Here is a 15,077-nt window from a genome sequence, read left to right on the forward strand (position 1 = left end):
TGCGTTTTGTTTTTCTGATGAGTTAACTCTACTGCTGCCAAAGTGACAGTCTTGTTAAATTGAAAAACATTCCAGAGGAGTGGCTGTTGATGATGCATTGTTAAACATCATTGCCACTGACCATTCCCAGAAAAGGCGGACTTCATGACCTAGTTTTTCCATTTCCTAGGCAGATTTCTCCACATTTTATGACATGCTGTCAGAGTCACTGCAGATATGTGAAAGCCAGAGTCCACTGTTAAAACACAGAGGGCTCAGGCACTGCTGGTTAGCATAGCTTTAATTTGCCTCATTCTAAAGAGCATGTTTTATCTTTTTAACCGGATTAATTTAATGAAAGTAAAAATACTTTGGTTTAATATGCTGCTGCTGCTCTTTACAGTAACGAGACACAATTGAAACCCGTTTATAATTCACCTGTCCGTTGAAGTTGAGTAAATATTTAACAAAGATGAGAGAAACCAAGGAAAAAACTTCACAAACAACTTCAGAAAGTAACTAATCATTACACAAAATGTTTAACAAGAGCTGTATCCCAGTCAATAGAAGTTAAGAGTCAACAGTGACATTGTGACAGTGGAATGGTACAATAAAAAGAGAAATTCTATTTTTACTTCCTCGTATGAGTTCTTTCTGGGTCAGGACTTTTATTTTCTCGGAGGTTTGAGTCCATGTATTAATAAAACCCACTAAAACAAGATAAGAGCTTTTCATCTCTGCGACACAAATCTGTTCTATTCTGAGGAGATATTCCTGAAGTATTTAAATAAATGTCAATGAAAGACCAAGCTAGAAAAATAGAACAATTTATTTATTTAATAACAGTTTTCAAAGAAAAACAAATGTATATTTTTTTATGTATCAACACTTAATATTGTAGAAAACAGCACAGATTAAATAATTCAACATGATTCAATAAAATTAATATGAGAAACAAAACAAGTGTTAAATCTATTAAATCCATCAAAACCAGACCGAAGAGTACGAGTGAGGGAGTAAGTGAATGGTGCATGTGTGCAGACATGTGTGATGTGCACTTGGTCGTTCACTTGAAGCGAATGATCTCCTGCGTGGCCAGTCGGATGAGCTGGTTGAAGTCAAACTGAATGTACTTCCTCCAGTAGCGTCTGTCCCTGCCGTAGATCTGAGCAGGATAACAAGGACTGCCTAAAACAGAGAAATTAAGCACATATGTCGATCCACAGCTGACAACTTGATGCACTTTATGTCAGTTTATTGACATTCTAATATATTTAGAAAAGAAGTAAAACACATACCAGAAGTTATCATATTAGTACAATTTATAAGATATTCTGTCCAGGGCAGAAGATCTTCTAATTTATTTACTGATTACACATACAAACTGCTGGCACGGACACTTAGACCACCGGGAAACTTCACACCTGTTGCTTTTTCCCCCCCTTTAAAAGGGATATTTTTGAGGGAGTTTTTCCTGTACCGATGTGAGGGTCCCGGGACAGAGGATGTCACATGTGTACAGATTGTAAAGCCATCTGACGTCAATTTGTGATTTTGAGCTATACCAATTAAGAGGAGAGCAGACTTGTAAAATACAGGCTACATGTTTGCTGGACAGCTGAGATAAAGGTTTGTGAAGATGTGAGCACACCTGTGTAAGATAACCGTACTCATGAGAAGACACCATATGAATAGAGAGGAGTTAAAACAGTCTGGAAAGAGAAAAAGGGATTTTTCTTTGTGTGTGTGTTTTAGATCAAATTAGAAATGAAGAATGAAGAATGACAAATCTGCCTGTGTGAAAGAGAACATTAAAGGTGGTGCATTTCAAAAGTAAAAAGGATCAAAACACTATCGAGCTCACAATTTATTCATTGATCCTCTAACACCCTCTACAGGTCAAGAGTCCTTTTATTCATGTTCCCTGAATAGCTTTGTATTGAGGCGCAGAATTGTTATAGAACAAAGCTCTGTGGTTTATACGCTGTTTGAACCAATCAAAATGATGCACTCTGCAGTGTTAAACCCGTGATCACCCGACGTACTGTGAGCTTCATGTGCTCTCACCTATGCCGTGCAAGATTCTAGCAACAGCTCTTCCAGAAAACTTCTCATCACTTCGGTTGGAGAGAAAACTTTTGATGTCCGCTCTGATCTGATTCTCCCAGTCTAACAACTAAAAACAACACAAACACACACACACACACAAGTAAACCACAACATCCAGAACATTCAAGACAGAAATTCAGCTGTTAACTCCCGATAACCACTCTGTGTGTTCGACCTTGTATTTGTCGAGCTCCTCGATGTCCACCGGCGCGAGGCCTCGATCCCGCCTCTTGTCGAAGTACTCGGAGAGAAGGTCTTTCAGATGGAGACTGCGACTCTCATCCAGATCTTCGAGACAGGATGCTGCACTCTGGAAGGCAACACTGCAACACAACGCGCACACAAAGTTACACACGGACACAAGGTAATGTAGACAAGCATGCTGACCAATAAGGAGGATAACAATTTATCTTTTAGCAGTCTAAAACAGCATTTTATAAAGAAAATTGTAGCATTTATTGATACATTTAAGTGAAGGTGTGTACCTTTTGAAGGCCTTGAAGCAGGCGGTCAGCTGGTAGAGCTGCGTTCTCTCTTGGTTCTGCACTCGATTATGGAGGAAGTGACAAACTCTGTCCATCTCCTCGTCGCTGAGGTCGCCGAAGGAACGGAAGTAGAAAGATAAGGAGGACAACTCAACGTGGACACCGCTACGTCCGCCAACTGAAACACAAACATTTGTGATTCACTGGTGAGTGTCTCTATCCGTCAGTTTATATAGAAACAGAACACACAGGAAAGGAGGTTAGAGGCAGACAGTCTGAGTAAGACCGGTGGCTCTACAGTGGGACATGAGTTCATTCAAAATATGCTTCTTTTTTTTCCTGCTGTGTTTTGCGTTTGTGTCTGTGAGGATATTTCCCTGAGGTTTTTGAATTCTGTAGAAAATGACAAAAGAAACACAAAGACCCTGAAAAACCCAAACCCACATTTAACACAAAGATGTATTGCTAACAGATTAAAAGAGAGTAAAAGAGTTTCGGGATGTTTTATTGGTGCATACACGTACCACTGCTCCACTGCAGCTGTCGGACTCCTCTCTTCACCAGAGGAAGCTGCCATCCCATAGTGTCCGCAACCTCGACAACATCAAACTCCAGCTGATCGAAGGTCTCCACCCGCTCACCCGCCATCCGCCTTCTGGCCAACACCACAGCAATCGGAGGGCAACTGTGGAACAGATTGAACAGTGTTTGTCATGCAATTTCTCATTTGAAATATCCGATAACAGCGTTGTTCAGCATGTCTACGTACAACTATGTATCTGTTATACAAACATTCATGCACACATGTTGCAGACTATGCATCTTTTTCAGTGTCCCATATCGGAGCATCCCACAGAAAAACTGAAACTTCATACATTTTAGTGATTTTCTGGAGCTGTCTTGGTCCACCATAGCAGCTGACTTTGCACACAGAAAGCGTCGGGTGGAGAAGCTCGACAAAGCGCTGGGGATGCAGCTCCAGATAGCAGAGCAGCGTTTCTACACCTAAAATATACAAACACACAAAGGAAGGAAAAAAGAAAGGGAATTTTCCACAATTAGGTCTTGTTCTACTTATCAACAACTATTTTTCTTTTGAGCTATTCATTCATGTTTCCACTTACCTTCCTCTGTGATGTCCAGAGCCTCCACAGTTTCTTGGATGGGAATCGCTCGCTCATGCGTGTGACACACTCGCTCTCTGGGCCAATCGCTGCTTTCCTCTTCCTGGTCCCTTAGCCAATCAACAGCTCCTTTTGCCTCCACGTCACTGTGCTTCATCGAACCGTCAGCTTCATGTTCAGCTGTCTGCTCCTCTTTCTTCTCCTCCTTTTCCTCTCCTTCATCTCTACCGTCTTGGAGGGGCTGTCCCGCTGCATCGGTATGCAACGGTTCCTTGCGGTGAAAACAAGGACAAATCGTTCATCATTTTGTCCAACTACAAAAACTTCTATTTACTGCATTTTAATGGTCTTTTATTGGATGAAAGAGTGAAGAAGAAAGAATAAAAAGACATAAAAGAGCATTGTCTTTTTAAGTTACCTGTGCAGTAGACACTGGTGTGTCTGTCTGTTCTATGCGCTGCTGAGTGTCGGGGTTCAGGCTGCTCTCCTGATCACACGCATCCATCGTTTCCATCATTTTCATCAGCTCGCAATCTTCAATGTCCTTTACACACAGACAGTTTAGTGTTGTTGTTGTTGTACTACCATGGTCTCAAAGCTACTTATTGAACAGTATGTAAACCACCCACCCACAGTTACCTGTTCCAGTTCCTGTTGTTTCTGGTGTATCTGTTTACATTTGCATGGAGGGAAAACTTTCTGGACCAGTTTCTTGACTGTGTAGTAGTCCACTGTGTCCGCATAGATATGACGGCGGAGCTCATGGAGGTCCCCACCCTACAGACACACACACACACACACACACACACAGACACACACACACACACACACACACACACACACACACATATATCATTTATACCCAAAATATACTGTGTGCTGTAAATGACAGCACTAAAGAAGACCACCAGAGAGCCACACCAGAAGAGTATTGAACTATATATATATATAAATACGTACATTTGTACCATGTTATATACTGTTTTACTGTCGGCCCAGAAATTCTGAGAATGAGTGGATTAAAAATAGACCGATAACTACAGTCTCACCTCGGGGTCCAGGAAGAGGTGACAGTGCGCTGGATCTCCGTCTCTTCCTGCCCTCCCAATCTCCTGAACGTAACTCTCAAAGCTCTGAAAAACAGCAAAACAGTTACCACCAGTAAGGGAATACGGATGTAGTGTAGACAAAGACTTGTGGGCCCTAGTTTTAGCACAGAGTTAAGGTTTTGGTTGTAAGATCTGGGTTTAAGATCAAATGGAATCTATCAAACAAAGTACCTTTTGTATCCATTTACATTTTTAACAGGTAGAAAACATGTGTTTACATTTTTTTTTTTAAATGGAAATTTCAACATCTACCAAAGCATGACAATTGGGCAAACTCCATCTGCTGATGAACGTTATATGATATGAACGAAAGCTCCGGAACACCTGCCAAATGGAGTTTTGGAATGGAATTCATTTCTTAAATTTTTCATCTATGTTTTGTTTTCTCTTCACAAAAATGTTTTCAAACCTGACACTGTTGTAGATTACATGTAAAAGGTCCGAAGTGATTACAAAGTGTGTTTTTGCTTTACATAAATCAAACCTCTGCCCACCTTCGGCATGTTATAGTGGATGATACCGCGGACGTCAGATTTATCGAGGCCCATCCCAAATGCCACAGTGGCCACCACGAGTCTGAGCTCCCCGCACATGAAGTTGTTCTGGACACGACGGCGCTCTGACGCCGACAGGCCGGCGTGGTACGACTCCGCCTGCCATTTCAGCGGTTTACGTATCTTCTTCCTTGCTAAAATGTAGAAACACAGGGCAGTAAGGAAACAGTAGACAAGAGACAAAGTAGAAATAATCAGATGGAGTAAATGCTTTTTGATGGATTCAGACAGCTTTCCAATCAAAGATATGAGTTATTCCTCCTTTACCCAGCTCTTTCTTTCTCTGTCCTATGGGGTTGTGTTGTGTCTGACTGCTGCTGCTGCTGGTTTGTTTGTTTTCTTTCACGAGCACTCCGTTCAGGCAGGTCCTGAGCAGCGCCGACACGCGAGTCGTCTCCTCTCTTCTGGTGCAGTAGACGATGATGGAGTCCAGGCAACCAAAACGATCGCCCTTCAACAGGGACACTAAAGCCTACATAGATAAATACAGGAAGTTACGATTGTTTCTAGATGGACACATGGGGGGCAGACGGCGTCTGTGGATATGGACAACTACACATTTACAGAGGTCTAAGAATATTTAGACCCACTATAATTTAATTTGACGCATGCTACTCATCACACCTGATCTTTTTCTCTATCCATGGACACAGACAGTTGCAGGTTCGGAGGCACTGCTGCAGATCGGACCGCAATGCCGTCTTGATCGGTGATGTCCAGATGTCGTGCGATGTCCAGAGCAGTGGACAGCGTGGCCGTGGCTGTGAGTCCCAGCAAGCACTGCACTCCCAACCGCTCCCTTAGCACCTACAAACACACATACATCATGTAGTTTTTTTAGTGACAGTTGCGGCAATCGCTCGCACATACAAGGATGTTTATATGCGTCTTGCTGCTGATAAACCAACACTGGTGCTCAAGATTTTAGTCATCATCACAACATCTCTGGGTTCTGTTATTCGCTCGCATGACTTCTCCTACCATTGTTATGCCGATGACACCCAGCTGGTCTTGTCATTTCCCCCCGGTGACACCCAAGTGGAGACGCGCATCGCTGCGTGTTTGGCTGACATCTCGAAGTGGATGACGACACACCACCTCAAGCTCAACCTAGACAAAACTGAGCTACTGTTCCTCCCGGGGAAGGGTTGCCCGCACCGGGACCTGTCCATCACCATTGATGATACCGTGGTGACGCCAACTCGGACTGCGAGGAACCTGGGTGTGACCCTGGATGACCAACTGTCATTCTCAGCAAACATTTCATCCGTTACACGCTCCTGCAGATTCCTGCTCTACAACATCAGGAGGATTCGTCCCTTCCTGACTGACGAGATGGCGCAGGTTCTCATCCAGGCTCTTGTCATCTCCCGCCTGGACTACTGCAACTCTCTACTTGCCGGAGCCCCGGCGACGGCCATCAGACCTCTGGAGCTTGTCCAGAAAGCCGCAGCTCGCCTGGTGTTCAATCACCCCAAGTTCTCCCACACAACTTCCTTTCTCCTTTCTCTACACTGGCTACCTGTAAGAGCTCGCATCCAGTTTAAGACTCTGGTGCTAGCCTACAGGGCAGTGAAAGGAACAGCTCCTTCCTATCTCCAGGCCATGGTCAAGCCTTACACCCCCGCCCGACCACTTCGCTCTGCTGCCTCGAGGCGATTGGTTGCCCCGTCGCTCAGAGGTCCCGGCGGCCGATCGACCCGGTCACGGCTGTTTTCTGTCCTGGCCCCACAGTGGTGGAATGAACTTCCCACTGATGTCAGGACAGCGGAGTCGCTGCCCATCTTTCGGCGCAGGCTGAAAACCCACCTCTACAGGAAGTGCTACCCTGAGCCTTCCACTTAGCGCTTATTGTTTTCATACTAGCTTGTTGCACTTATTGTATTCGTATTACTTATAGCACTAACTGTTTTTCTTTGTTTCTGCCCTGTACTTTGGCTCTGAGTTATGCTCTGCTTCATGCTCTTAGATGCTTGTTTGGAAAAGGAAATGTACTTATGACTTCTGGTGACTAGTAGTTCTTTTGATTACCAATGTAGAATGCACTTATTGTAAGTCGCTTTGGATAAAAGCGTCTGCTAAATGACTGTAATGTAAAAAATGTAATGTAATCAGGTATGGACGCAGAAAAATAAAAACATGCAGGCACTGCAGAATATCCTGATTTATGAAAACATATTTTTGTTAATATCTAGTGTTGGTTTAAGACATTTAAATCAGATTTTAGAGAGAACTAGTGTTGGTGTGTGGAAAGTCGCACTTAACTTGGGTTGTCTTAAATTGTTGGTTTGTTCCAATATCACTTGTGCAATCATGACGTTAAATATTTGTCAAAATAAAAACCTGTGCATTCTCTTCTCATGTCCAGATGTTGTTTTCCCTCAAATGAAATCAAAACAGTCTAAACCCACCTTACAGAGTCTCAGGTAGCAGGGCCTGAAGTTGTGAGACCACTCTGAGACACAATGAGCTTCGTCTATACAGGCGAAGGCCACAGGGGGGAGCTCCTGAGCCGAGGGCAGACACCCGGAACCCGAACCGCCTCCACCAACCAGAGCCTCCGGAGAGAGGAGCAACACACACACCTGGCCTGACTTCACCTGGAGAAACAAAGGAAGGACACATTTTAGGCCGAAAATACTACCAACGCATAATAATAACACAGGATAGTTTGAGATTTCTCTCTTTAAATCTATAGGCAAATGAATGGGAGAAGAGTTTTGAAACTTGTTAGACGTAAACATGGCTTTTGATTCTAGATTGGGAATCATTTTTTTTGAGACACGCAGGAAGATGTTGGAGTTTAAAACCTACAAATGTACCGTTTCCTCCGACTGTTACCTTTTCTATGGCAGCTTCTCTCTGTTTCATCGTCATGTTGGAGTGGATACAGGCTGCCTTCAGATTGGCTGGCAGGCCTGACAGCTACACACACACACACACACACACACACACACACACACACACACACACACACACACACACACACACACACACACACACACACACACACACACAATGTGTTAACTGCATTACTGTTCAAAAAGAGAGAGAACCCTTCAATGATTCACTTTATGTGAAGTCTTTTTGTTGGTGCGTGTGAGAGAAGGTGACTACCTGGTCGTCCATTAGTGAGACTAGAGGTGAAATGACCAAAGCGATGCTTTTTGATCTCTTAGCGTACAGGTAGGCTGGGAGCTGATAGCACAAGGATTTACCCATCCCTGTTGACAACACTACGAGGGTAGAGAGACCTGGAGGAACAAGTGAGAGAGGCAGACATGAACACAAGAGATTATAGATGTACAGATGTGTGTTTGTATCTGCGAGTACTGTGCATACCTGACAGGATCCTCATGATGGCTTCCTCTTGTCCTGGTCTAAAGGACTGATAGCCGATGTCTTTTAGAGCTGCGAAAACCTCAGCAGGTGTTTCTAAAAACACACACGTTCCCACAAAGAAAACGTTAACTTTTGAGCAAATGTACAGTTTGTCTAATTTTCATCCGGTTCTTTATTATAAACAACACAAAGAGTGTTTACCCTGGACTTTCCCATCACCTCCGAGATTATAAAGTGGTTCCACTGGTGGTGGAGGAGCAGGGCGCTCGTAGTCAGGACGAATAACGTTCAGCAACACCTCGTCTTTATGGTTACCGTCCGCCTCCTTCTGTTGGTGCAGCGGCTCCTCTGTGATACTGGGAGACGACGCTGGAACACACACGACAATCATACTCAGAAACCCCTGCGACACTGCAACTAATAATTGATTATTTTGTTCCCTCAAAATTGTGAGCTGGTTTGCAAAGTTGTATTGATTACTGTAGCTAAAGTGCAAGACGTAAAAGTTGCATCTAAATGAAAAATATCTTGTATTTACATGATAATAAAGTGATAAAAAACGTTTTTCATGCAAAATGTATTGATGTAAACCTACAAAATTGTCATTTAATGTAATTTATCTAACAAACAAGATGAACCTGAAAACCTCCATTATTACATTTTTCATCATTTAGAACATGGACCGTCACATGAAAAGCAGCGCGCTCTGTAACAGTGAGTTCAACAGGCGTACCCAGTGGCTGAGGTTGCAGTGTGCCTGTTGCCCTCGCTACCTCTTCCAGGGTGGGCAGTTCAAACGGCTCCTCCTCAGCGGGCTGGTCCTCGGGGACAGGAGGGGGAGGGGCTACAAAACAAGATCTGTTCGTCAACACCAACAATCCATCGGTGATATTTACAGTCTGTTGAGAAACAGCTGAATCTACCATCACCAGCATGATACGTTCAGCTCGGTCTGATAATGTTATCAGTATAGTTTAGTTGATAATTGTCAGACACAATAAAAAATAATATTAATTAATGAGATGAATTACTGTCCACAGTCCACTTGTGTTAGTTTTCTTTGTATTACCTGGTCCCTTGCAGTCCATGGCCCAGTGTCCGGTCCCTCCACACTTGTAGCAGGTGTCCCCCTGTCGACTGAGCCCCCCTCTGAACCCACCCCGCCTTCCTCTGCCAAAAAATCCTCCACCTCCGCCAAAGCGTTCGCCTTTCAGCTGGAACTTTTGCATGTACAACTGAAAAACACACAGGCAATCTGTGACAACACATTTCTAGAGCTCTGGATCCATTACGAGTCTGATAAGTTAAGTGAAACTGGTGCTTTAGATTTCACAAATGCACCCAAATGCATTCATTCTTTAGAAGGATATTGTAGACAGGTTTTGCATATTTAGTCTTATTTTCAATTTGCATTAAACAAAACTGATTTATAAAGCTTAATTTAGTTAAACCTGAACACTTCAGAGCATCATTCACTGAGTGAGAAGTCAGGAAGTTCAGTTTTACTCTTAATATTTAGATTTATGACTTTCCTAAACATTAAGGATTCATCCGAGACACATCGGTGGCACAAACACAAAACGTACCTGTTTCCGCAGACCTGCACCTCTGACGGCGTACCCTTTGACGTGAGATTTCTTCTTCAGATTGATCTTCACAAAGTTACCCTCCAAGCCTTTCTTGCCGCTGTACAAATGAAGAATTGTTTGTACACAGAACACAAACAGAGATGTTCTGAGCAGGACATGGTTTTGTCCTCACCTGGCTCTGACCGGCTGAGTGTGATACAATCTCCTGGCTCCAAATTCCTCCTCTATTTCTCCTAACAAGTTCTCCTGAGGAACCTTGAGAGGAACAACACTGTGTTTAACTAATTTGCACAGCATTCACAGTATGTGGAGATGAATACTAACTAACTTACCTTTTTTGGTTCCGTGGTTTCTTTCTCTTCTTCTGCCTCTCCATCTTCATCTCCCTTTTTCTTGGCTCTCCTCTTCTTCCCTCCTCCTTGAGCTGGGCTCGGGTTTACATCAGAGCTCTCCTCTTTCTTTTTGCCATTCCTACGCCTCTTCTTCACTCCTCCATCCTCTGTCGTGTCTCCCTCCACGTCTCCCTCTCTCTGCCTTTTCCTTCTTCTCGGTTTTGTATCTTTGGATCTGTGACTAGTTTTAATGTCGTTTTCTGGCGTTAACAGTGGTGTCGATTCTCTTTCCATCTCCTCACCTCCTTTCCTTTTCCTTTTTTCTTCCCCTCTGTTTTTTCCAGTGTGTTCTAGAGAAGATTTGGGTGCACTATCGCTGACTGTTTGGTCACTTGTGATGCTCTTAAACCCATTGTCTCTTCCCAAGTCTATTGCCTCTCTTCTTTCCCCCTCCGCATTCATTTCTTCTTTCACCACTCTTTCATTTATTTGTGTTTTTCCTTCAGTTTCTCTTCCCTTTTCTCCCTCTCCTTCTTTCTCTAGCTCTATCTCCTGGTTGCCTGCTCCCGGCTTCACCTCAGCCCCCATCTCTCCAAACACCTGACACCTCTCGAGCCACTTCCGGTCAACAAAACCCAGTCTGCTGGCAGGAGAGGACTTTCCTCCAATGCCCCTGCCTCCAATTCCTCCTCTGAAACCTCCAGCAACCTGAGGGCTTCCTCTCAAGCTAATCAAAGTTCCAACATCTGCCTCACCAACACCTTTATGTGGCGTTCCTAAAGTTTCAACAGATTCTTTTTTGTCTCCTGAAGTTCCTGTAGCTTCACTGGCCCCTCTTGAACTTACTGCACTACGTGGAGAAGATAACGACAACAACAAGGTAGAAAGTCTGGCTGGAGAGGGAGCTGGACGAGAGACATTTTGATTTTGTGAACTGATAACTTTACTAGTACTACTCTTAATACTAATATTAGTACTACTACAACTACTGGCAGCACTTGCAGGTTCTTCACAAGAGTCTCTGACAGGCTCAAATGGTTCACATGGCTCTTCAGGCTCCACTTTCTGGGGAGTCTTTGAAACCAGAGACCCCAGGCCAGCGTTGAATCGTCTGTAAGGAAGGACACAATTACAGTGAAAGCTCTCACGAAACATTTGAGGTCCATTGCTGGTCATTCTATTCAAACAAAGGTCTTAAATCAGGTTTGGAAACTTGAAATGGCAGCAGCACAACTATTGGTAGTGTTAATAAAGAGCATGACATGTAATTAAATACAAGGGAACATAGTTCATTATGAACATTAAAAAACATTATTAATACAATATTGGGTACTTCATTTTCAGAATTCCAAAAGGTTGCAATTGTTTCATCAAAGTGGCAGCTGTTTAAGAAATGACAACAGCACTATAAAGCAAATCACAAGTATCTCAGTTCAAGCACATGGTTAAGAAATCAGTGTCTGTGTTGAAAATAATACAACTCGAGCTGAAACAACTATTCAATTAATTGATCGAAAAACAATCAATTATCTTAATAATTGTTTAAACCTTTCAGTCATTAATGAAGCAAAAAAAGCCAAGAATTCTCAATATGAAGATCTCTTTTGTATAGTTTTAAATTAAACTAATTAAAATATATATTGGTTTTGGACTGTTGTCCCTACAAAACAAGATATTTGTAAAGGTAATCTTGGACTCTGGAATATATTTAATATACTAAACAATATTGATGTATTAATAAAATGCCGTTACATATTGATCAGCAAATAATGCACGGATGATATAAATCACAATACCTTCTTGCATTTCATTACCTTGGTGTGAAAGGGCTGGATTTGGGGCCATAGGAAGGGATCTTGACAGCGGCAGCAGCAACAGTGCTGTTGGACTGTCCAGTTTGTCCGTCCTTCAAGGAGTTTAGAGGCACCCGACCGGCAACGACAGATTTCTTCAGTGAGAGAGGTCTCTCCTGGAATATCAAAATAAAATAAGGAAATCATTTTTACAGGTCTCAGGTGAGGTGGCAGAAGTTTTTAAGTGTACAGTTCTCTCTCTTACCATAATGTGGTATGGTCAGTGTTTTTTCAAAGTGTGTCTCACCTTACTGAGCGTCGCCAGGTTGTTTTTAAGCTTCATACCATAGTACTGGGCAGAAGCCATAAGACTGTCTCTGTCTTCGGGTGTCAGTCTGGGAGAAGATGTAGGCAGTGAACTGCGGTTCAGATGAGCACCCCAACAGTCCGCCTCCTATGTAGATCAACAACCAGCAGACAGTCACAGACGTACGGAACAAATTGTCTTACTTGTCTATGTTTGTTTTTACAGTTCCAAACTACCTTCTGGACTGTGTTGATCCCAGCTGTGGATGTGACCTGTTCAGCATGTCCGCTGGCTGCATCACTGCTGCTGTTTTCTTTGGCTTGTTTCAAACTGCGGTATTCTTTATACAGCTCTGGGATTGAGATACACCATGTGTTATGTTTATGTCTCTAAACAGACTATGTCTATGCTAGAGATGGACTAGAGATACTTCTGTTTGTTGGTGTTGCAAGGTATGGATCCTACTCACTTCTGGTCTCCTCTGGAGCTTGGTCAATGTCCTCCTGGAAATGAAAGAGCATTTTAATAAACTAACTAACAGCAACACTGTCTGTAGCAGTTAATGGCATGTCCTGTGGACCAACAGATCAACAACGGAACCTCAACAACAATAAAAACAAAACATAAGACGTGCATAAAAAATATATTATCATTTTATTACATTCTATATCTATGGGGTTGACATTATGTTGCTGCCTGCTGATTCTCGGCTCACGTTTAGGGTTTAAATTACCTTGTTTGGTTTCCTCTGGTGGTCTTTAACGAACCCCTGTTCCCAGCTTTTCAGCTGAAGCTTCACCTCGTTGTATCGATCCATGGTCACAGCTTTAACGTTAACTTTAATTGATCAACTCACATAATTAGAGTATAGTATCTGTCAGGCGAAAGCTAACGTCACAGCAACACGATAGCTCGCTAACGTTATAAACGCAACATCATTTCTAAGCGTTTTTCAGAATTTAGCAGCGAAAACCTTTTTTTATAGTAACCGTGAGTTACTTTATCTTCTTCTTCTCCTATTTAGTTATAGCGACTCAAACTAGGAAAACAAATATAATTAGAGGTAGTGCGTAACTATCATATTAAAAAACTGCATTAAAGGGCTTTCTTCTGCCGTGTCTTGTTTACGATTTTTCCCGCGCCGGTTTGTGTTGCCAGGTTCCTTCTTGTATCCCCCATTCTCACAAACTAGAGGTTTCTGTGTCTACGCGGACTTAATCAAGTTGAACAACTTTATTAGGGATGCGAACACAAAGACAATAGAGATTTTTTGTAAACAATAGTCTGTGTAATAGTTGTGAATCTCTTGAATTTAGGTTTAGGTTTGGTTTACACAGAGGGATTGGGATTGAGCCTGTCAGGCACCACTTCCTACAGGATCCACTAGACTCCGCCTTCTTCTTAAAGGGACAGGGACTCATAATCACCAGTTTGATTACGATGAAATATCATCAGGTTTATAATATAATGCAAGTACATTTACTCAAGAACTGTACTCTAGAAAAGTACAATGTTGAGGTGCTTGTGCTTCACTTGACTATTTCCATTGTCTGCTATTTTATACTTCTACAGCAGTGCATCACAGAGGGAATATTGTACTTTTTACTCCACTACATTTATTTGACTATTTGATAACTTTAATTTCTTTGCAGATTTAGATAAATGAAAACATTATAATAAAGAAATAATTGATATTAAAGGTTTATACAAAACTTAAACTTTAGCCATTGTCCATTTAAAATACATTGTTCTAAAAATCTTTTTAAAATGTACTGTTTAATGACATACTGTACAGTCTCAGCACTTTTGAGGTTTTGACATACATTACAGTTTAAGTTTAATGTCCCTGATGTTTTTCTACTGCTGGCACATCAATGTGACAAAATATGAAAAATGAAATACAGTAAATCATAATAGGTAGTTTTTACACCATGCAGTTATTATTACATTGTGTTTGTACAGTGTGAAACAAAGTATAGCTCTGCATAACTCAGTCTGGGAATGAGGGCTGTAACAGATCGCCACACTGCTTTGAGATGTCAAGATCCTTCAACCTATAAGTAGTCTCTGACTATCCAGCACTCCTGTGAGTGTCCATTTCAATGTGTATGACGACATTATTCATGTGCATTAACTTAATTATCCAAAATGTGTATGCTGTTTTGTTCAGTTTTCATACATTCATTCTAAACTACTGTTGGCCTGTACAGAAACATCTGTAGCGTTGTAATCACAGGTCTTTTTCTTTGCCTATTATCAGTGAGGCCTTGAACACATTTAATACTTGCTTAATCGCTACTTCACTGGATACAAAACACAGACTAACAGAAAATAAATCATTTTCTGAACCCAAT

At 42.2% G+C, this 15,077-nt stretch overlaps 1 protein-coding gene across 1 annotated transcript; it reads right to left on the bottom strand.

Moving 5' to 3' along the window:
* Window positions 1-883: 883 nt before the first annotated feature.
* On the bottom strand, window positions 884-13,698 carry recql4 (RecQ helicase-like 4). Its single transcript, XM_068711098.1, has 28 exons — window positions 13,457-13,698; window positions 13,193-13,226; window positions 12,960-13,075; window positions 12,724-12,870; window positions 12,438-12,592; window positions 10,624-11,734; window positions 10,464-10,546; window positions 10,289-10,388; window positions 9,772-9,937; window positions 9,436-9,546; window positions 8,904-9,071; window positions 8,703-8,795; window positions 8,478-8,614; window positions 8,202-8,285; window positions 7,772-7,960; window positions 5,985-6,167; window positions 5,628-5,832; window positions 5,301-5,494; window positions 4,747-4,830; window positions 4,337-4,474; window positions 4,116-4,241; window positions 3,698-3,968; window positions 3,449-3,578; window positions 3,098-3,258; window positions 2,574-2,751; window positions 2,264-2,411; window positions 2,047-2,155; window positions 884-1,167 (listed from the first exon to the last, which is right to left on the bottom strand). The coding sequence occupies exons 1-28, from the start codon at window positions 13,538-13,540 to the stop codon at window positions 1,046-1,048; spliced, it is 4,827 nt and encodes a 1,608-aa protein (XP_068567199.1). The 5' UTR covers window positions 13,541-13,698; the 3' UTR covers window positions 884-1,045.
* Window positions 13,699-15,077: the final 1,379 nt, after the last annotated feature.

Source organism: Cebidichthys violaceus, unplaced genomic scaffold (assembly GCF_023349555.1).
Source record: "Cebidichthys violaceus isolate CVI_PGR_0920_01 unplaced genomic scaffold, fCebVio1.0.p SCAF_16, whole genome shotgun sequence".
NCBI classification, from domain to species: Eukaryota; Metazoa; Chordata; class Actinopteri; order Perciformes; family Stichaeidae; genus Cebidichthys; species Cebidichthys violaceus.

Coding starts and splice junctions, on each gene's coding strand:
- recql4 (XM_068711098.1), bottom strand. CDS start 13,540: ATGGATCGATACAACGAGGTGAAGCTTCAGCTGAAAAGCTGGGAACAG. Junction 12,593..12,723: donor ACCTGGCGACGCTCAGTAAG/GTGAGACACACT, acceptor TTGATATTCCAG/GAGAGACCTCTCTCACTGAA. Junction 9,547..9,771: donor CATGGACTGCAAGGGACCAG/GTAATACAAAGA, acceptor CTTGTTTTGTAG/CCCCTCCCCCTCCTGTCCCC.